The sequence below is a fragment of the Rattus norvegicus genome, chromosome 16 (assembly GCF_021556685.1).
Source record: "Rattus norvegicus strain SHRSP/BbbUtx chromosome 16, alternate assembly SHRSP_T2T, whole genome shotgun sequence".
In the NCBI taxonomy this organism is placed as follows: Eukaryota; Metazoa; Chordata; class Mammalia; order Rodentia; family Muridae; genus Rattus; species Rattus norvegicus.
Window position 1 is genome coordinate 45,798,342 of NC_141549.1, and position 23,946 is coordinate 45,822,287.

Genomic DNA, 23,946 nt, shown 5'->3' on the forward strand with positions numbered 1-23,946 from the left:
AGAGGTGGCAAGCAACTGGGACATTTGTGGTTATAGAAGTCTTCCTATTGCAAGCACTGGCATTCTCTTACAAAATGAAGTAGCACAGAATCCAGCAGTGACGGACAAGGCATTACTGAGGATAACAGATACAGAGAAGGCAGAAAAAGGTTGAAGTGACCCTGGCCCTTGAGTCTTGGCAGAAGCATCTCTACCCACGATGTTACTGCTATGCTTGGCTCTATCCACTCTGTTATCCAAAGGGAAGAGGGACCAGAAGGCCACAGCGAGCAGCCTCAGTGATCATGGAAGCATTCGATCAACCAAGTAGATAATATTCACTATCATAGTGTCATGAAAGTATGGTTCATATTTAGTAGCAAGACTTTTCAGAATGTTTTGGTTGGATGGCGAAAAGTTAAACTGTGTTAAAAAAGCACATTCCTAGAAAAGTGAACATGGCTGTAAACTTCCAAAGGTAGAAAGAGACGTGGATGAATAAATAATTAAAGGGATGATTTAGCAGGTGAAGAGGCTTAAAAGCCAACCCTTAACAGAGTTATGTTTGATGGATACTGGAGGACTTCTAAAAGCCCCACAACTACAGTTGGTGCTTCAGAGAAAAAATCTTTAGAGCTAACTAAACTCAAGGAAAACAAAATCACAATTAACATTGTCACATTTCACTGTGGCTAAGGAGGCAAGGAGGAAGCTGAGCAGCGTTATGGTGTCATACAGACACAAATACACTGAAAGCAATATTTCCATCTAAAGCATGTCCTCCAATCTCAAGCTTTCTTCACTCCGTATTTGAATATGTCAGTGGCGAAAGGTGAGAGATCCAGAGAATTGTTCGATTAATAGGAAAAGTAGAAGTATTCCTAACAACTAAGCTTTATCTTTTAGCAACCTCAAAAGGCTAACTGTACCGATGCCAGCTCTTGTTATATACTCAAGGGTCTTCTCTAGTTTCTAATTGCTTTCTGTTTTGGCCTGTATGTGTATGTCGATAGAAATATGTCTAATATTTCAAATTACTGTAATTTTTTGTTTGCAGGCTAATGTGTGGTTTTTTAATAGCTATGTTAAACTCTATGTTACTTAGAATGCATACATATGTCTTTTTGTTCCAAATCAGATGATACACACTTATAAAATACAATATCTAGAAATATGTTTTTAAAAACACACGTGCCGCTTTCAGGTTAAAAGAGATATTCTTCACATTGTTGGTTGTTTTCATCATTAGTCATTTCTTAGTATGAAACTAAAGCCAAGAGCTTGGTCTTAAGGAATAACAGGCATTAGCTAAATTCTGAGACTTGTCATTTATAACTGTGGCTTAGAAGGACTTGTTTCAATCCTAAGCCAGCCTCCATCCCATTACTTGTAAAACAGTGCTGAGGATGGTGATGACTACTGGGGAGTTTGTATTCTCCCTTGTCTCTCCTCCTCCCCCTTATTACAGCAGCAGCAGCAGCAGCAGCAGCAGCAGCAGCAGCAGCAGCAGCAGCAGCAGCAGCAGCAGCAGGAGCAGCAGCAGCCAAGGTTAATGTAAATCTTTATTAGTTTTTGATTTTTAAAAAAATCTACTTAAATAACTTTTTTCCTTGTTCAGATCTTCAATAATGATTTCTTGATTATCTATAAGCACTATAAAATCCTTGCTTGTATTCCAGGATGATAATCTCCAATATTGATACTTGCTTGTGTGCAGGTCATGGTTAATATTATCAGTGTGAGTGAATGTGACACACATGTGAGCATGTACTGATGCACACACATATGTACTTGTCCTTGTGCACACATAGTGAACACATGACAGTGAGAGATAGATACTACATTAGAAATTTTAAGGTACCAGAGAGTTTCTTTTAAAAATGTTCTAAAGAAATTAGTAACCACAGTGAAATTGAAACTTCATGTGAAATTGTCTCTGGCTATTTCATAAAATCTGAACAATATGGTTGACTACAATCCTCTGTTGATAGAGTCTACGATACGATTGTCTACCATTCTCTGTCTATAAATTCATGACCTATATAAACACATTGATCCTTGGAATTGTAAGTGGATTGTATTATGCTTTAATACTGTACTTACTCTGCTGTCAGACTAATTTGTATTTTAATCTGTACATAGTACTATTTTTTATTCCTTTACATTCAAAGTACAAAATTCAGGCATGGTGTGCAGAATTAAATAGTGGTTCATATCTAGTGTGCCTACAATTTAGTACAGTTGGTACTAAGAGATACCACAACCTACTTAATATTGCAATCAATTGCAGCCTGATATTTACTAAAACAGTCTTATCCTATAAAGAAAGCACTTCTAGAATAACACATAATATTAATTTATATTTAACCTATTATTTAAGTGGTAAAGCATTATTTATGAACTCTGATATTATATATGCTTTGTTTTGGCCTTGAAACACATTTAAAATGGCATACATATAAAGAAGGCTTTTTTTAAAAGCTTGAGAATTCAAAATCATCTGATTTTACAGTCTGTGAAAGTGTGCTAAATAAAGCGACACAAGAAATATTTCTGACCTTAGGTTTCCTGTTGTTATCTACTGGCATTCTTTAATAAAAATATGTAATGGTCTATTCTCATCAACAAGAATGGACTTCTAATAAAGTCCACTTTGAAACAATAGTGTTTACATAGCATAGCAACTGCTACAGATCAACATTCTCATTTCTATACATATTACAGGCTGGTCAAGAGAGAGAGCAGAACTTCCTCATTGGGAATATCCTGGAGTACAGTTTATTATCAAATTCAACAGGGATATTTTGGGATACAAATACATTCCTAAAATGAGGCTTTTAAAACATCTTCATGTCTAAAATAGAATTCTCTTTTCTTCTAATTATCTTAGCTTTGAGCACATACAACATAAAAAATGGGGTGAGGGGTTGGCTGGAAGGAAGGTATAAAAGAAATAATTCCTAAAAATGAGAAGAGGTGCAAGCAGTTAAACTTAGTGATCTGGCCACACCCACAGCTGTTCAAAGTCTATACAACTCAGATTGGATCTGGAATGAAAAGCGTAGCTATGAACTCATTTAATATACTGTGATGCATGAAACTCACATTGCATTACACATAGGTAAAAATTTCCACTCAGGAGTTTTCAGAGTCCTCAATAATTCTTAACATCATCAATATCTTTAGTTGACCAAAAGCAAGGGTTTTTTTTCCACAGGTTTTCTGGTTATTTTCTTCAGGAAAAATATTATTATTGCATAACTCTCTGCTAACTCTTCCTGGGCAAGAGCCCCTTCTTCACATAAAGATGAAATCTGTTTTCTAACAACCGTACTTGCCAAATATTAATTTGTTAAAGATAAAATACAAATCATATTCTATTTATAAAATATATGAATATATGTGAGTGTAATAAATTAATCTTTCACACCCCTGAAGCACTCTGGAAGAAATATTTCTAACTACAATACAAATAATACTGCATACTTACACCATAAAATTCCACTGTATACTAAGGCACACATATATTGTGTTGTTAAAAAAGATACATTGTATTCAAATACAAAAATTAATTTTGACAATACATATGTTTATATGATTTCTATAAATATAAAGAAACAAATTGCTGTTTCTTTTTTAGAGGGAAATGCAGCATTTTAAATAATGTTCCACATTAGTTCACGGAGGCTAGGCTGCCGTCTCTGGACTAGTACTAATGACTACTAAAATACAAAGGGGGGGCTCAATTTCTTGTGAGCAAACCTCAGGCCTCCTAGTGAGACCTACTGTCCTAGTAACCATTCATTCGTTATTATCTTTACGATGACATTTGGGGGGTAAATCTGAACATCCAAGGAACTTCTGGTCAACACATGCATTTTCAAAGCTGTTGCCTTTCTTCTGGCTCCACTTTCATCAGCAAATAACTTCCTTTATGCAAGATTCACTTGAGCTTTTGGTATGATCTCCGAATGATATAACTTCACATAAGAAAATAAACTCAGGGCATGTTCATTTGAGAAACTAAAATGGCATTCAATCTATATGCTTCTAGACGCTCAAGGGGGCAGGCTGCTGAAGCAGTTGGTATTGATTACTTCAGTTTGGAATGCTCAGCCCATGTGGTTTTACTTTACAACTAGAAACTGGCTTCCTCCTGCATTCTGATAACCTGCCCTTCACAGAGACCCAGAAAAAAAAATTTCTATGAAGTTTCCATTTTAAATATCAACAATTGGAGCATAACGCTAGAAATACTGGTGTTGTTAAAGTTTATATACTCAGACTGATGAAGTTGGTTGCTAAAATATGGGTCTGAAACTTTAACAGAACAAAAGCTTGGGTCCTATCTCCCCCACCTTTTACCTTAGGTAACTGAAACAAGTCCTAAGCCACAGTTATAAATGACAAGTCTCGGAATTTAGCTTTTACCTTTTACCTTACACTGACATTTCACAATAAGAAACTTACTTTTGTTGGAAAGATATCTTCACACATCCCCATGTGTACAAGGGAAAGGTATTTTTTTATAATATAGGAGAGAGTTAGTAAGTAGAAGATTTAACAAAGTGTGTTAGTAAAATGAGACATACAACTGAACATTTCCTTCCTGCCTTTGGGAGTTTCATGCTTTAAACACTTGGGATGAAAAGTTTCCTGAATGCACTTCCATAAACCTGTAGGGGCCTTGTTCATCACACCTACACTACTTTTAATAACTCAGAGAGTATTAGTTTTATTTTACACCTTTAGTTTTAATTATGTGTATGTGTGTAAGGGAGGGGCGATTATGTGTGTACATGGAGTGTAGGTGCCTGTGGAGACTAGAGAGCAGTTCGATGCCCTGAAGCTGGATTTACAGACATTTGTGACCCATCAGATTTCAGGGCTGGGAACTGAACTCTGGTCCTGTACAAGATCAGTACTCTCAACCTCTTAACCCAAATACTAATTCCCTTGGCCACATACTAAATTCTGTTTGGACGAATGCACATGTCACTACTACTACAAAACAACACTACGTTCCACTCACTTAACGGAATTTAAGTTAAATTTATTCTTTTCGCCTAAACAAGAAAATACATATCCTTTTGGTGGGATTTTACAAAATGAAAGGAAGTAGTGCCTGAGACAAATAATGAATGCTGGTTTTACCTTGGCCTTTGGCTTTCCCTTTCTGGTGAACACATTTGCTATTCATAAGCAAAATAAGCTTCATTTGATTGTACAACTACTACCATGATGCTTTCTCCCAAAGTAAAAGCGGAAGGCCCAGCCACTTCACTAGAATTCTGTGTCCAACACCATTCTAGCTTCTGCATCTTTCATGCTTTCAGCCTCACAAAATCTGCATACTCCAAACCCGACTCCTGATCTGAAGTCATTTACTTTCATTGAAATACCCTTCTACTCAGTGCCAAGTGTTGACTACACGCCAAGTACAGCACTAAGTATTCTCTAGGCTAAAAATAAATGATGTTTGTGTTCATGGGATTTAGAGCCCAAACAAGAAATATTAATAGATAAAAATTAAAACCTGACAGATCACATGATGATGCTGAATTACAGGTAACAAAAGAAGGCATGGAACAACACAGCACAATATCATGGGAATGTGGAGATGGGTTCTATGAGTAACCAACCCTGAGCATGAGCAGAGACTGGGTAAGTGGAGATTGTGTTCACCACTGCAGGTGAAAAGCTACTTAATCCAAGAGTTATGGAATATGAGCGCACGGTGAAGCAGCCTTGGCGTGAAAGCAAATGCTAATGGGAGTGGAGAGGAAGAGACTGCAGGAGGCCCTAGGAAATTGTGTTTAAGGAACAGAACAATGAAAAGTATTCAACTTACTGTCTTTGCACTAATGAGACCTCTTGTTTTTTCTGGGATATTCCAATCAGCAAACTAAAGCTTATCAGTATGCTGGATAAATGCTGGTCCACACCCAGGAATACAATGCTACTGAGAGAGTTCATATCACTACAAAATGTTGCAAGTATGTTGGACCAAGTATGCCTATTAGGTTCCTGGTGAGAGACAAATGAGCCTACATCAGAGCAAAGACATGATTTTGGTTCCAAAGACACTTGGAAGTTTGTGGAATCATTGATTGAACATTTAGTTAAAAGAATACTTGGCTTGGTCAAACTGATGACAGGGTAACTTAATAAGAGACAGAAAAATGGAAGAGGATGAGATTTCACTCAGTTGCTTCTCAAGCAGGCAGAGGCATACTGACTGTCTCCATAGGAGAAAGCTGAGTCACAATTTTAGGTACGGATTATGGAAATCAGGAGAAAGATGGAACGGATCTCAATGACAAACACTGTAGATGAGCAGCCATGAGTGTGCAGCTGGAAAAGAGAGAGGTCTTCAGACAGATGTTAGCTGTTCCCTTAAATTGCTTTAGGTCCCAATGTTTCTCCTGGCACAGAACATTAAGAGGCACTTGTTTCCCTTTCTGGTTAGTGGGATGTTATCCTTTCTGCTTTACATACTCCAGCTTCCCCTCCTCCACAGCTGTCCCTGTTCTCAGGCTTACATCAGCAAGCTATTGTAAACAACATATGGCTAATACTGCCATCCACCCCCTTAAAGGATGTCCACTGATGCCCCATTGCTTTTAGAATAAGATGATAGCAGTCATTAAAGACTGATTAATATCCCTGTAACTTATCCTTCTGTACCTTCTGATAGCTATCTTCTGTCATTTTTGTATGTTCAGTTTTCTTAAGGATTACCTACTGCTCTCTGCTCTAATGCCTTCACGTAGACCTTCTAGTTAGGCTTAATGATTAATTCTTAACTGGATATCCTGGCATTAATTGAGGTAACTGTCTTAATTTCCACAGTCATTGACACTACTACAGTAAATGAAGACAATGTTTAGCTGATATAGTTGATCACCTGATATTTTGGATGAGGTAAAGGAGTTAAACTATTAATTTGAAAAAAATTATCTTGTGCAAATCAGAGTTTAAAATTTTTTCTTTCTCCTTTACAGCTTAGAACATGATTATTTAACTTTATAATAATTTTGAGTAAATATCTATTACTACACTTCTACAACCACACGGTTTAAACATTTAAAAGGTTTTATTGCTAAATGAAAATGGTTATTCCATGACGTGTGTGTGTGTGTGTGTGCGTGTGTGTGTGCGTGTGTGTGTGTGTATGTGTGTGTGTGTGTGTGTGTGTGTGTGTGTGGTGTGTGCTAATGAGCATGGGTGTTTAAGCGAATATAATTAGAAAAGCCAGAGGTCAACCTCAGGTATGGTATCGAAGGAGTCATCTGCTTGGTTACTTTCAGTGAGATTTACTTACTGGGTTAGCCAAGCTGACTCCTGAACCTATCTCTCATTCATTAGGACAGGAGTTACAAATCCACATCACTGTGCAATACATAGAAACTCAACTCAGAACCTCATGCTTGAAAATTACAACCTTTAACAACTGAGTCATTTTACTAGCTCCTATAAATGAATATTCTTCAAGCTCACCACAAATGCAGCTATGAATGAGTATATACATAGCACATGTAGACATATATATTATGTGCAGTATATGCTATAGATGGTATAATATACACACATATATAAGTAATTAAACTATGCCATGTATATTTATTATTTTCTTCATTATGCTTTGATTCCATTAGATGAACAGAGTTTATAATGCATTAATTTCTTTCTTTGTGAAACTGTAGCTTCAGAAACCACAATATCATCAAAACATTTCCTTCATTCTCAAAAAAAATGTAAGAACCTCTGGCTTGAAGTAAGTCACTTCAATGGGACCAATCCTACAAGTCCCTCTTCCCCTGATCACTCAAAGGGCTATAATGCAGGACTGAGACATGGAATACCTACCGTCTTGCTGAGGTAACCTGTGCTGGTGTTCATGCATTGCAGCCCTTCACTGTTGCAGCAACCCCCACATCTGTAGACGGACACACATGGAGGTTTAAAGAAGGTGTTTGTGGCTGCTCCAAACTCCTTCCCCACATCTATACACACCTCACGTGGCATGCATTGAGTCTTTCTCCACTCATTATCAATACCTGTCGAGTCACAGGGAAGTCAATTAAGTTACACAGAAGTCACCAAGGGAGACACAGAGCCTACAGCATATGTCATTTTCATATTTGACTTCAGATCTTAAGATTTTGTGTAAAGCAATTAGAGAAACAATGGCCAGGATCCCAGATTTCACCATGAGTGGGAATGTGATATATTCAGCAGAATAGCTGAAGAGATGTCCTTTTAGAATTATTTCTACAGGGAGGTAACCACAAAATTAGAATTACATTAAGGCTTTCAAAAGAAAAAAAATCACACCACTATCCTAACATAAATGTTTGGTTCTCCTTGCTTAAACAGGGGGATTTAATATATGTATGTTTACAAAGTTTGAGAAAACAAAGCCATGTTCTTTGCTTGGCATGTACAATTTTTGTGGTCTTGAAGTAAATGTAAACAGAATGTTTTTGCTCTTCTTTTTAAACTGACATGTAAACGAAAACTATGGTTTTGGTGTCAATTCAAAACTCATTTTCAGGCAAGCCATCCAGTAATTTTAAATATGTCATGACAGTAGCTAGGTGCAAGGCAAGGTCATTTCTACCTATTTGGATTGTTAGCCTAAACTGACTCTTTGCAGGAAAATCAAATCACCCATCCCTTTCATGCTTTCCCCTGGACGCCTGCTTCCAATAGGTTGTAGTAAGTCTTACCTGTGATTTTTGACTCTGTAGTATATTAAGAGTGCTGCAATTTCTAAGTGTTATAGTTTATTTCTCCAATATTCCCTCTAAAATAACATTTTTAAGGACTATTAAATTATGGGTTACTCCACTTGCTTTAAATATACTTTGCAATATCAAATTATGTGTATATGTGTGTGTGTGGGAGTTGTGGTTTATATAGAGGTTAGAGGAATACTTCAGGTCCTCTATTGCCTTGAGATAGGAATTGTATCAGTGAAGCAGAAACTCTCAGTAGACTAAGCTGGTTGACCAACAAGCTCACAGGACTTTCCATTTTTGTTTTATGCATGCTGGGGTTACAGGCATCCATTAACTATGAACACCTGTACATGGGTGCCTGGGACTCAAACACACATCTTCGTGCTAACATAGAGAGTTCTCTTACCCATTGAGGCAGCTTCCTGACCCCAATATCAAACTTTAAAACCCCATAATATTTAAAACTTAAATGGTCCACCAACTCATATTATGCCATTTTTCTCTGATATAATAAGACACTGAACTGATTTGGGTCAGTAAATTTTATTTCAGTATTTTTAAGTGTGTGTGTGTGTGTGTGGTGGGGGTGTTCATGTATCCCACGCATGACCACTTGTCTATGAACATAGTACCTGAAGTGTTAGGCATCTAATGCATAATATATAAATGTTCAATCATGTAAAGGAAATTATGTCCAAATTCAAACAAAAAGAACGTGTATTTTTTAAAATATTCATTTTCTTGAAATATAAACCTTTAAGCCAGTGGTTTTCAATCTATGGGTGGGTCACAATCCCTTTGAGGACACAACAACTTTCGTGGGTGTCATCTAAGACTATTGGAAAACATAGGTATTTACATTATGATTCAGAACAGTATCAAAATTAGAGTTATGAAGTAGAAAAAAACTAATTTTATGGGTAGGGTCACCACAATACGGGAAAATGTACCAAAAGACTGTAGCATTAGGAAAGTTTAGAACCACTAAATTACATTAACTTAAAAAACTAAAATAAATTAACACAGTGTAGAAAATTTATTTAAGTATTTTTAAATGTTTACAATGGACTACTATCTCAATTACCAAGTGTGTGATGATACGATGTATCTTCTAACTGTAGATTTCAAGGAATCATCTAGCTACTTATAAAAGAATTTCCAAATAATTCTGTTATTTCCATTCTCTTAACTGTTTTGGACTTCAAGTTTGTCAAGCAGGATGCAAGGGCCCACACTGGCATCATCACTGGTGAGGAGGGTATGAGGCTCTGTATGTGCAACACATACTTACTTTTCAGGATCTCAGTGTTGTAATGTGCAGCAGCAAGTTTTACAGTGTCCCCTGTCCTCATGTTGAGGGAGGGCTGCTGCCAGCCGCCTTTCCTTAGCTGGCACTTGTACATTTTCCAGTAGTCTGGGTACAGGACAGACATGAGCTCATCTACACTGGACACAGACCGCAACTGCTCCTCCAGGTCTTTGCCTTCGAAACCCTGTCAAAGACAGTTGCATGATCAATACTTTCCCAGACTAAGAGTTTAGAAAACAAATTCAAAACCTTTCTGGTTTAATGCGACAGATAGTGTATCTGCTAATAAAAGTATTATTAACAATTTTTGACTAGCTTAAATTATCATAGTCAAATTAAATTTATATTAATATTTAAATGTCTCTGAAGCAGCACAGTTAAACTGTACTGGTTATAAGACAAAAATTATGATATATGATTTTAAAAATGATTTTTATATTATTTATTGAAGTCACAGCTCTATATCATATTGACAACTAGTTGACTTATAAACTTATTCACACACATAGACACACACATTTGCTTCATAAAAGCGTAAAATGACACAAATTTCCTTTAAAGTTGAGTATCAGCAGCAATTTAATATAACTAAAGTCTTTTAAAAATACATTACATATTAGTTTTAATGAAAATATAATTGCATAACAGATTTTGAAGCTGGACTAAAGGCTGCATGGGTAGTGTAGTGACAGAGCACTTGCTAGAATGCTCAAAGCTCTGCCTTAGGAGAAAAGAACTGAACCAGTTAAGGCAGCATGAAGTAATCATTGATGTTGACCTTTAGAGGAGATATTATCATCACTAAAATACAATATCATAAATCCCCAATTTCTACACATGGTGTATTTGTTGGAGAAAAACATGTGACACAAAATTCAAGAATCAAAATTTTCAGATATAAATTCATTACTGAAGGAAAGAACTGCTATGAAGGCAAAGGGATGAAGGAAAGCTCATTCTATGCAATGATGTGTGTGAAAATGTTCTGAGAGTTTCAAAGCACACACACACACACACACACACACACACACAGAGAGAGAGAGAGAGAGAGAGAGAGAGAGAAAGAGAGAGAGATTATCTGCTAATCAGCCCTCAATAAAACTAGAAATTAAGACAGTGATCAGATATAGTTGCAGTCATTTCCATGTGCAATAAAATGTCATAATGCTTCTACTAGTATCAAGTTGTTAAATAGGTCCTAGAAAATGAGGAGTTGTAGGTGCTCGGTGTGACAGGAGGGTTGCTACAACACTTCCCTTACAATTTTGCTAATACTGAACTTCAGAATAGGTCATGTGTTCACTGAACCAAAAAGAGCACCAACATGAGACTTCTAATATCTAATAAGAGATACACAGAGAACATTAGTGATATGGGTAGTGAATATACATATTCATCAGATACATATGTGTATATATATATATATATATATATATTTCTCTTTCTTGCTACACACACACACACACACACACACACACACACGATGATAGCAATAAGGATGGAAAAATAACTCTTCAAGACACAGGGGAGTATATATTTGTAGATATCCAAGGAAAAGATATTACAAACTGCTGGGAATTTACAGATGTAGACAGTAAATTCACTTTGGAATTACACTTTATATAAGTGAAGATGCTCTATCAGGTATGTGTGCAAATTCATTGTAAGTATCTTCATATATGAATATAAACTAGTGTTATACAGAAAATACAGAACTCGTCAAACAAGTTGCAAAGAACAACAGCTATCTCAGAAAGAAAGAATCACAATGCAATATGATGACAGTTGTATGACTTAAGCATGGAAAAGGTACATAGTTTGAACATTAATCCATCCAAGGACCAGATACATACTTTTTGAACAAAATTTACATATGGGTGGATTGGATTGAGTAAATGTTTGCTGTACTGAGTAAAAGAGACAAAGCAAAATTAGTTATGTTCTAATAATTATAGACTTCATTATGCTCTTATAAATTTTGTATTTTGAGTTTTATGTAATGTATATACATGACTTTTGATAATCAGAACAAAAGGTTCACTGTAATCATCTGTACGCACCTTGTAGTCTATCAGATTAGCTTTTTATAATTTCACAGAAGGAAGCTTTGATACAGAATTTAAATCATAAGAATCACTGAAAAGAGCAGAAACCATTACAATCAAATAGAATAAAAGCAGATTCCAGGAGAAGCAGTTCATTTCCTTTCCTCACTGGGTGGTCACTTTTGTATTACATTTGTATCAATAATAGCCTTTGGGAAAGAAAGGCCTAGGTGATCTCCATCTTGGAATGGAGATCCATATTATATTGGATAATATTAAAATTCACCTCTTGGAGCCATCATTTTACTTTGTGAAATGCCAATCATGTATTCGTGGAGGTTTTCTGATGACTCACGGAAAAACTTGATATGCAACTGTTGCAGGCAGCAAGGGAACTGTCATTCGATGATCTTTAGTTTAACAGAAACTTCTACACGGCCATGAACAGGGGGTGTGTGGTGCCGAATGTCTCTGATATGCTTCCTACATGTTCTAAGTAACTAGTAAGCTAAGAATTGAGCACTGTAGGGTAAGCAGTAGGAGGGTGTTCAGGTAGGATTTCAAGGACTAGCAATGGACTGTACTGAAGACATAAAAGTTAAGATTACATTTGACCGTTTAAAAGTGAAACATGCTCCCAGGGACTAAACCACCTACCAGTGAGTACACATGGAGGGACTCATGATTCCAGCTGCATATGTAGTAGAGGATGGCATTGTCCAGCATCATAGGAGGAAAAGCCCTTGGTCCTGTGAAAGCTCATTTACCCAATGTAGGGAAATGCTAGGGCCTTGTTGTTGGAGTGGGTGGTTAGGAGTGGGAGCATCTTCACAGAAGCAGGGGGAGGTGGAGGGGGATGTGAGAAGGCAGAAAGGGGAAAACATTTGAAATGTAAATACATAAAATATCCAAGAAAATAAAATTAAAAAAGGAAAGAAAACAGTGGAACATGCAATTCATACTCTACTTTCAAAGATATGAAGAAGTCTCGGCAACTGAGCAAGTAACACATGAAAATCCTTCAAAGAGAAGAGCTATTTACATGAAAGGCAGTTTGTTCTTGACTTACTCTTGAGTCTTGATTTTCATTAATTTTTCCTAATTCTTAGGCCTTTGGCTTGAATATTTATGGTTTTTGTTTTCCAGAAATTTGGTGAAGTTTACAAAGGACAGTTTCTTATAATCCTGTCTTAGTCAGGGTTTCTATTCCTGCACAAACATCATGACCAAGAAGCAAGTTGGGGAGGAAAGGATTTATTCAGCTTACTTGCAAGTTGCTGTTTCATCACCAAAGGAAGTCAGGACTGGAACTCAAGCAGGAGCTGATGCAGAGGTCATGAAGGGATGTTTCTTACTGGCCTGCTTCCCCTGGCTTGCTTGGTCAGCTTTCTTATAGAACCCAGAACTACCAGCCCAGCGATGGCACCACCCACAATGGGCTGGGTCCTCCCATATTGATCGATAGTTGAGAAAATGCCTTACAGTGGGGTCTCTTGAAGGCATTTCCACAACTGAGGCTCCTTTTCTGTGATAACTCCAGCTTGTGGCAAGTTGACACACAAAACCAGCCAGTACAAATACATAAGTTGAAATGAAGCTTAATACATTCTGAAACTGAGTCTAATTTTGTGTGTTGGTTTCGGGTAGATCAACTAGGTGCTATTAGCAATTACCCTTGCATAGCTTTTCATACCTTTGTATTAGTAAAGAATGACATAAAAGCCACTGAGGGAAACATTGTAAGCTGAAACAAAGGTCAAAGTTGAGACAACAGAACAACAACCAAAAGAATAAAACAATAAAGCAATCACCACAATGACAATGCTAGCAGTCACATGACAAGAAGGAGCCTCTCATCTGGACTCTGTGCTTCTTCTCAGTTAAGAAAGCCATAACATAAGCCAAAAGAGTCATAAACAAAGTAGGCTCCTACCTAAGGGCCGCTGCTTTAAAGATACCGTCATTTTTCAGACCAACAATGATGAGTGTGTTCCTAGTGGCAGTAGAGAACTATGTCCAAGAATGTCATTACATTCACAAGGTAATCTACACAATTGTCTAGGGTAATGTCTTAACTGTTGCTGTTGGGAAACCCTGCAGGGGGCAGGAGAGGACTTCATTCGGTGGGATATTTTAACTTTATCAGATGGCACATTATACTTGGCATGTATTTCTCTCTTAAGAATGTTTGAGAAAGTGGAAATTCTTATGATTTCACTCTGTAAAATCCTTTAAAAACTTTGCAATGAATGAGAAAATGGGTTTCAATACCACTATCTGCTTGGATTAATGACTGCATTACTTTGTGTCAGGAGCATGCTTTCTGTTTGCACATTAAGTATTTCTTAACAGTGTTCCCTTGGTTCATAATAGCAAAATGTATTTATTTATATATAGTATTCCAAAGTAAATATCAAATGTTTATGAACTATTTCTCTTTTACTGGCTATCATTTCAGAAGTGTGCAAGCTTTATGTCTTTGAAAAATGTACACTTAACTTCCTGGGAGTGGGCTTCTGTTGGCAAAACATTGATAAAACAAGAACCTGAAGACTTGAGTTCGCATCTGCAGGACCGACATAATGTGGTGGCTGCCTGTAACCCCATCTCCCTTCCCATCCCCAGAGCTTCAGAGACAGACAGTGGTTCAAGGAAGAGACCTGCAGTTAGGGCAGACAGCATCACGGTCAATTCCTGTCTCTACACTCATGATCACCTATGGAAAAGTGCAGCAGCACACATGTCAGCATAAACATTCGAAGACACACACAGACACACACTACACAAAGGGACACTTAAAAATTTCTCTTGAAATGAATACATGTCAAATGTTTTAAAACATTTATTTTTAGTAAAGTTTCTTTGATATGATAAAGAACAGAATAATAGATAATGCTAACATGATCTAGTACTGATTGTAATATTAATTGTACAATTTTTAAATTTGTATCTAATATATAATACCTAACTAAAAAGTGTATAGGTCCTGATCATACAGTTTGAGGGGATTTTTTTCAACTGAACTTCTCTCACCCCACACAGATAAACAAGGAGAACAGGGAATAAATATATCATCCAAGGCTTCTTTAGTCTATTTAATTACAGTTGTTCACTAAATGTAACTAACACCATTCTGAGTTGTTTTTATTCAGTTTTTACCTTTCCTTGAGTTCACAACAGCAACATGTTGCAATGTATATAGACACTCGGGTTTCTTTTCTCAATCTTGATTTGTAAAATTGAACTATATATGAAAGGTACTGTTTTCCCATTCCATAAATTACTGTGATTTCTTTAGTCAACATGTATGGAGGATACATAGTAAGAAAAAGAATTGAATGAATTAAGCACATAATTAACTGCAAGATGAGGCTCAACTGATTGTATCAATTTACATTTCTGAGGTACACATGTGTCATTGCCATGTGTCATTGCCAACATATACTAGTTGATTTGTTTGCATTTTCAGTCCTTCGACTGTGTATGTAATAATATCTCAATGTGGTTTAATGTATTTGCTTATTTGTAGAGGCACCCACAAACCTAAAGCCTTTTTTGTTTTATTAATTTCCATTAACCATCTTTGGTGCTATTATTTGTAAGAATATAAACATCGTGAGAATGTAAATGTATTGAGGATATGTGCTCTTTGCATTGTGTGTCTTTGGATATATAAATCACAGACAAGTATTACATAACTATATTTTCACAATTCAATCGTGATATCTGGTGAACAGAAATATAATATAATGGAATAATAATATCCAAGAATCCTTGTTTTTAAGGTTAATATTACTGCCATAGTCTTTTAAAGAAACATTTAACTCAAGGTCATGAAAATGCCATTCTACATTTTTTTTCCTAAAATTTGTATTAATTTTGGGACAACCATGAACCTGGAACTGTTTATTCAGTCTAGTGTGAGTTAGGTGTCTAAATCCTAGTTTTCATATCTAATTAAACCTACATCATTTTATTAAAAGGCCCATCACTTTGACATAGAACTGAACCGATCCCCTTTTCATTTATGTATGTAATTATGAACCCTTTAGGCTCATACAAAACTTCAATTGTTTAATTAATTAGTAAAGGGTTGTGCTAAGGACTGAACCCAGGTCCTTGCACATGGAGGTTAATTCAGTGCTCTGTGGCAGAGTTACATCACCACCCCTTACAACAGCTTTGCAATGAAGCTTGATATTAAACCTACTATTTGAATTGTACATATAATTTCCCTAATTCAAAAATAGCACTAATATCTGAAACAATTGAAATTTTACTGCCTTTTTCTTCTACCACAAACTTCAGTTACATTAAAAAACAAAACCAAAATAAAAACCTTTAAGTGCATTACTGTATGAACTTTCATGTCAAATGGAAATCTCAGGGCTTTGGATGTTATGTGCTAAAGAGACAATTATAACCAAGAGACTTGGTGACAACAGTAAATATTAGGCACCAGTTAAGAGGATTCTTTCATGTATAGCAAGTTAAACTTCAAAGCCTTTTTCATTCTCAAGTTTTTCTTTTAACCTGTCCTCTGTGAAAGCTCACTTCCCCGAATCGTATGTGTGCATGTTACTTAAATAATCTCATAGCATACGTAAAGGCAATTTTTAAATACGGTATCTGTATGGAATCTGGGTTTCCCAGCAGATCATGTCTTAAGGAAGCATGTATGCACCCCATAACACAATAATAAGAACATGCATCAGCACAGATAGATAAACGTGTATTTGAATCTTAGTCGCCATATGTACAGTACACATGGTCTTTCGAGTTTATTTCTTCAAGTGAAGTATCAGCACTGCTGTGAAAATTTAATGTGATCCTGTGAAATGAGGTAAGTAGCCAGATGCTTGGTTATGATTTCCTGGTTTCCTTTAGATTTCTTTCCAGATTAATGGTGTTTTATGAGTTTCCTTTTATGGCTAAGCTTGAACTGAACTTCTGCCAATACATTTCATATAGGTGATTGATTCTATTTCTCTATGCTTCCATCCACAAAGAAACATCCATTTATTTGTTTTGACTCTTTTCACCTGAGACCTGTATGTAGAGGAACTGGAAACATGTAGCAAAGCATTTTTAGCCTTCCCACAAAAGGTACTGTGTGCTCAAAATGATGAAATTCTTTGAAGAAGTTCTAAGCCACAGCATTATCCCACAAAGAGACTTCTATGTTGGTAATCAGGACACATTTAATCCTAGGAGGATGACAGGTGGGGAGAAGGAAAGGAAATGATTATCTGTGAGGGCACAGAGCAGAGCAGCATAGCCCACTGCTGAAGAGCAATAAGGGACTGCTTATAAGTCCCAAGGAGCCAGAACTGAAGAGCTGAATTCTTTGTGGTTTTAAAACTGCCACTTGATGCCCACATGTCAGTGAGGTGTGGGGATGTTAACAGCTTTCATAATCTTACCACTGTCCCATTTCAGCAAAGAATTTGTTGAAAACTGCAGAGACATTCTTAAGCATCATACAATGCAGAGGACTCGAGGCATACGCATGCCTACTGCTCAGAATCGCCATAACATATACTAGGGCTCAAATGGAAATACAATTCATTTACACAGACAGAACGATTGTCGTCAAAGGCAAGCAAAACTCACATAAGAAATGTCCAGAATGAAGGTGAAGGACAATGAGAAGTGGCACTAGAAGCGACCCATGTGTTTCTGTCCAGTCCTGAAATGACTAGCAACTCTTTCATTATTTTTGTGGCACTAAAGGTGTTACCTGTTTTCTCACTTTCTGTTTTCGTTTCTAAAGCAACCATCCATATATATATATTCTTTTGTCTCTTGAGCTGACATTTTAGAAGTTCTAATACATTTTTAAGGTTCAGGTATAAACAAAAAGTTATATTTTATAATATTATATATAATATATTACATATAATTGATATATTATACATACATATATGTATATATGTAGACAGACAGACAGACAGATAATGAGACACATCTTGGGAAGTTTCCATTTGCAGTACTTAACACATCTTTGGCCCAGCCTCTGAGTAGACATCCATATCAGGCTCCTAACAGCAAGCACTTCTTGGCATCAACAATAGTGTCTGGGTTTGGTGGCTGCCCAGGTGGGGCAGTCTCTGAATGGCCTTTCCTTATTGATACAGATGTGGATGCTCATAGCCAACCATCAGATGGAGCAGGGGGTCACCAATGAAGTAGTTAGAGAAAGAACTGAAGGAGCTGAAGGGGTTTCCAACTCGATAGGAAGAACAACAATATCAACCAACCAGACCACACAGAGCTCACTAGGATTAAACTACCAACCAAAGAAGGACACATGGCTCCAGCTGTGTATGTAGCAGAGGATGGCCTTGTCTGGAATTGATGGGAAGGAGGCCCCTGGTTCTGTGAAGGCTCGATGCACCAGCGTAGGGGAATGCTAGGGCGGTGGGGCAGAAGTGAGTGATTGGCTGGTTTGGGGAGCACCTTCGTGGAGGCAGGGGGAGGAGGGTAGGATGGGATGGGAGATTTTTGGAGAGGAAACAAGAAGTTGGATAACATTTGAAATATAAATAAACAAAATACCCAATTTAAAAAAAAACACGTCTTTTTAAAAAGCAGAGGACTGAGATACACAAACTAAGCAGCCACTACCTCTACTAAAGTGTTTTAAATAAACAGCAAAAGACAAAAGGATCTAATGTTGGCATTTTCTATTGAATTACTACAATGTGCCAAAGAGTGATCTAGGCATGTTGTTCCAGAGCAAAGTCTCTTCTCCAGCATAGTTTATAACCTACAAATTATATATTTTTATTTTGAGAGCTAAGATTCTTAATTAGGTTACTGAATTTCTTCTTTCAAAGAACTTACAAATCTTGAGACACACCTGTTTTGTACACAGCAAATTTCAGACAAATTCTCTGTAGTTTATGTGCATGTGTCTCAAGGATTCCAGATTAGTTACCAAAGTGTCAGGGAGAGGAATTTGTTGCTATGCAACAATGTTGAGGAAAAACAAAGCTGAATTATTTAACCAGAAGTATTGCATCTAAAAGCATAAAACTTCCAGTTCCCACTTTAACTGACTCATTGTTAAACTACTTTCTATGATTAAAACCTACTTAGGAATTTATTTAAGAGAGACAAACTATCAAATTTCAATTGTCTTTTTAAAAAAATCTATATACTAGAGCTGGAGAGATGGTGTGGTGGTTATTTCTGCCCTCCCAGAAGACCCAAGTTCAGGTGCAACCTCAATTCACAGACCAGCAAACAACTGCCTGTAACTGTAGCTCAAAGGATTCCAATATTCTCTTTTTTTTTTCTTTTTTTCGGAGCTGGGGACCGAACCCAGGGCCTTGCACTTGCTAGGCAGGTGCTCTACTGCTGAGCTAAATCCCCAACCCCTCCAATATTTTCTTTTAACCGACCTTGCACCTACACACATGGAATACACACACACACACACACACACACACACACACACACACACCCCATACACACACACACACCCCATACACACACACACACACATGAATGAATGAATGAATGAATGAATGAATGAATGAACAAATAAAATCTACTAATTCATTTTCTCATATGCTAATACTAATTTGGTCACAGTTATACTTTGCTTATAGACAGTTGTGTGTGAGGGTGGCTAATCAGCAGGGGGAGGGTGTTCATTAGTTGGTTGTTAGAATATGCTAAAGCTATATACTTTTAAGTGAATCTGGGAAAAGAACTATTACCGGTTTATATCTAATTCATCCTTAAGGATTAAGAAAGTTGCTCTGAGGTCAGTCCACTTAGCAAGCTCTGGGAAAAGCACTTACTTTGGGGAAAGTACACACACTTCCTTATCATGCCAGGATTCCCTACATCCCTAACTGCTTAGTTTAGGAACACCACTGAGCCAATTACTCCATTACTCAGTGTCAAGGTTGCCTGGGGATAGTGCCTTCCCACAACCCATTTCTTCATTTCATGCTTTGTGCAGTTTGATTTCACAATAAACTAGGATCTAGGTAAATGAACATGATGTTAAGAACCCAGGTGACTTTTCACACAGATATTTATGTAGGGTGAAGTAAGTAGCTATCTAGAAGTCCTCATTAAATAAAAGAAGAAAACTATGTTAATAAAATCTGCAACCAGTACTCATAATTGAAAATTTAGATTTTTAGCTTAAGAATAATCCTAGGCCATGTTTTGTTTCCTGCTTAAAACATGCCCATGAAGGTCAAATTTAGAATTAAATATTTACAGTCTCCAATGCTCTATGCCAATAAAGTAAAACTTGTGTTTAAAGTTTTGCTGAAGGAAACTATCCATTTAGCTGAACTGACAAATTTCAAAGGTTTGACTCTCTTTATTCCTGTCTGCTATTAGCTTCCTGACCCTAAGGTACAACTCCAGCATTACAGACCTCAGTTCTATTGATTTAGCTGATAAAATTCCATACTGCATATTAGCTAATGTCTGCCAGGCACAGTTCTATGTGGCAAGTATATTTACCAAGCTGGATTTCATTTTAAGACAACTGAACTGAGTATAGACTTTACTGCTTCCTCTTATACCTAAGACTATTCTTAAGATACTTTGACCTGAGAGTACAGGGAATGAGGGGACGAGAAGGGAGAGGAGGAGGGGGTGAATGGAGAGGAGGAGGAGGGAGGAAGAAATCAGCTTATCTGTTCAGCAGAAAAGCAAGTCAATCATATTTTCTATACATACTCATACTTATTACTACAATTTGTATTTACTGGATACTTAGGTGAAAGGCACTCCTTATGATTCTGAAGCTCATCCATTTTCCAACAGATAACTCATGTAGAAGAGAAACTAGAGCATGTGTGTCAAGTGCTATTACCACAAATTAATATGTCACTACTTTCATCTAGTTTTATTTGTTTTGAAAATGTGTTTTAACATTTTTCAATATGTGTGCATAAAGTGGTTTAATAACCTCTACTATAACTAGCCCATGCTGACAAGGACGGTCGCTACCGTGAGTATTTGACAGGCCATTAAACCCTGTCAAATTAGCCTCATTACGAAGTCTTCTTAACATTTCCTTGAGAAAACTAAATGTCATAGTTTGGATGTAAAATGTCCTCTACCTGACCTGAGAAGGTATTGGGCCCCAGGAAGACAACCACAAGAGGTATTAGAATATTTAAGTGGTGGAGTTCAGTGGGAGGGTCCTCGGGTTATTGGGAACATGCAATTGAAGGAGACTCTGTGACCTTGACCACTCCTTGCTCTCTTTTTCTCCAGGCTTATGACGATTTTGCTTTTTCTTCATAAACACTCCTGTCATGATGTACTGCCTAAGCACAGGCTCATAAGCACCTGCTCACAGACTGTAATCATCATAACTATTAGCCCAAAATAAACCTTTTCCTTTTTAAATAAATTACCCCAATTATTTTGATAAAAATCTGGCTAACGCAGTTTTTTCTCCCCTACTAAGTCAGTTTAGAGAAAACCTTATCTGCTTTGTTTTGTGACCACTATGGGTTTTTGATCAAATCTCACATTTTCCAGCATTCCCTGGATCCTATCTGATCACTTTGGCTGACTTTCATCAAGAATCCCATTTCCCAATCTTTCTTCCTCCTTTGAAGAAAACTAATCAAATGGTTTTCATTCTCCCCAAAGCCATGAACTCCACAGATGTCTGTATCACTTCTGACTCTGCTTAAGCAATATATAACTGCACTTGTTATTGAGAGTTCTACAAACGTGCCATTCTCACGAATTACAAATAGTAAACACGGTGAATAAATGCAGGCATAAGAGGAAATATCAAGGAGATAAAAGGATCCTTTAAGTCCATATCCTTAGTCTTCTCTCACAGAGCTTAATGTTTTGAAAGGACTCTAGTGATCTTCCTTGGCAGCTTCTGTTCCAGCATCATCTGGTTTCTGCTCCCTAACAGTCTACTGGTACTCTCCCATAGCTCATTGTGCTGTTCTGCTATTGAAGCCATGTGTCTGTGTGTGTGTGTGTGTGTGTGTGTGTGTGTGTGCATGCGCGCGCCCGCACGCACGCTTCCTTGAGATCACATCTTTCTGCTGTTTCCACGCCATCAGCTTCTATGATTATCCATGACCTTTGCTTACTTCCCCTATGCATAATCTCTCCAATTCGAATACTAAAGGTTCAGGACCGGCCTTCAACCATCTTCCTTCTCCTTTTTAGTAACTTCCTCTATTCTTGATCTTCTCCAAGTGACCAATGTCTGAAAACAGAAATGTGTAGTTCAGCCCAAACTTTTCTCAAGTTTGTCATTACTCTTCTCAAGACACCACTACTAGCACCAAACACGGATTTCCTCAATTTCTCCTTGAAATATCATTCTCGTAGTGCATAGTACTTACTAACCTGTATCTAATTCACTTTTGTTCCAAAACGGAAAGCCAAAAAGCAAGTCTTAAGCATCTTGTTATTAAATTATAGCAATAACATCCCTGTTTGCTATGAAATTCTTGGTCAACATAGCCATCAACTCAGCCTGATGCACAGCATCACCCTCAAGACTGGTCTTTCCACTTGCTTTCTTAATCCATGCAATTGAATCACTACACAAAAATCAGAGGGGTTCTTACCAATGCTCACTTAATGAAGCCATTCACCCAGCTGATGTGCTTCAGTAACTCATCATTAAACAAAGTCCGCCTACCAACATGAATTCTTTGGATTGTCTGGCTTCTGTTGATGCCTCGGTTTTTCTCAACAGCGTCTACCACCCTCCAAACCTCAAGTTACAACAGTCATTCTCAATCTGCGAGTTGCGACTCTTTTGGCAAGGATTAGACTCCAAAGTATTTACATTATAATTCATAACAGTAGCAAAATTACATTTATTAAGTTGTAACAAAATAATTTTATGTTCAGGGGTCACCACATGAGGAACTGTATTAAAGGGTGCAGCATTAGGAAGGTTGAGAACCTCTGCTTTACAACTTTATTGTCTTATAACCTTTAAGTTTATTTTAAGCAAACAAACTCAGCAAAATCTCTCCTTTCAGGTAATCACATTCTTGTAGCACTTCATAGGGCTGCTACCTCATCTTCATTAAAGGATCAACTTAAATACCACGTTATCACTACAGACTTCCACCCACTGTAACTTGATATCCCAAGCCACAAAGTCTATCTTAGCCCTGGGTGTTTCTTTCATAGCATCCATGGCACATGAAAGCATCTCACTTATTCTTGGCCTTATTCTGTTACTCGTCTCCACACTTGCTTTATTGCTTCTAAGCACCTCTCCTTTGCAGCACACTCACAACACAACAGGGTGCACATAAGCAGTTTCTTTTCCTTGTCATAAAACAACACTGTTGATAACTTTCACAAAACCTTGTAAAAGCAGCTAAAAGTAACTGAATTCAAATTTTATTAAGGTTTCAAAATGTAACTGCTGCTTTGATAGTGGTATGTAGAAGGTCTTTAATCTGAATCGCGAAAGAAGAAAATAAACATATTTTCCTTTTTAGAGTAAAGTTTAAAAGAATCTTTGTATTCTATCCAAGGTTTTCACCATGTTAATACAGTTACCCTCCAACCAGGCTAAGCCAACGGAAGGATAATAAACACAGAAAATTTATGTTTTTTTTAAATGAACTTTTCCTTACTTTCAAACTCAACTAAAATATAACATGAATATTTGACTGTTAGAAGAGGTATTACAAGGGTCATTTAATATAATGCAAGAAATGTAGATTTCATGTCTTTCCAAAAAGCATGAAATCTAAAGTCAGGGAGCATGAATGATCAGCTGTGATGCACACACCATCCTGCTGGACTGTCATTCCTGCCTGGTACAAGCCTTGTGCTGGCTAACTACTACCACGACTAGCACTGACTACTACCACAAAACAAC

The 23,946-nt window shown here is 37.1% G+C and overlaps 2 protein-coding genes across 1 annotated transcript in view; one reads left to right on the plus strand and one right to left on the minus strand.

Moving 5' to 3' along the window:
- Erich1 (glutamate-rich 1) overlaps positions 1–23,946 on the plus strand; it is a gene marked incomplete at its 5' end in the record, with an annotated part of 52,793,804 nt that overhangs the window by 14,927,782 nt on the left and 37,842,076 nt on the right.
- Positions 1–23,946, minus strand: part of Vegfc (vascular endothelial growth factor C) — a 115,593-nt gene that overhangs the window by 33,893 nt on the left and 57,754 nt on the right. The window contains exons 2-3 of the mRNA NM_053653.2: positions 10,015–10,216; positions 7,849–8,039 (exon numbers count right to left, since the gene is read on the minus strand). Of these exons, the coding sequence (NP_446105.1) occupies positions 7,849–8,039; positions 10,015–10,216 (393 nt within the window). The remainder of the gene's footprint in view (positions 1–7,848; positions 8,040–10,014; positions 10,217–23,946) is intronic.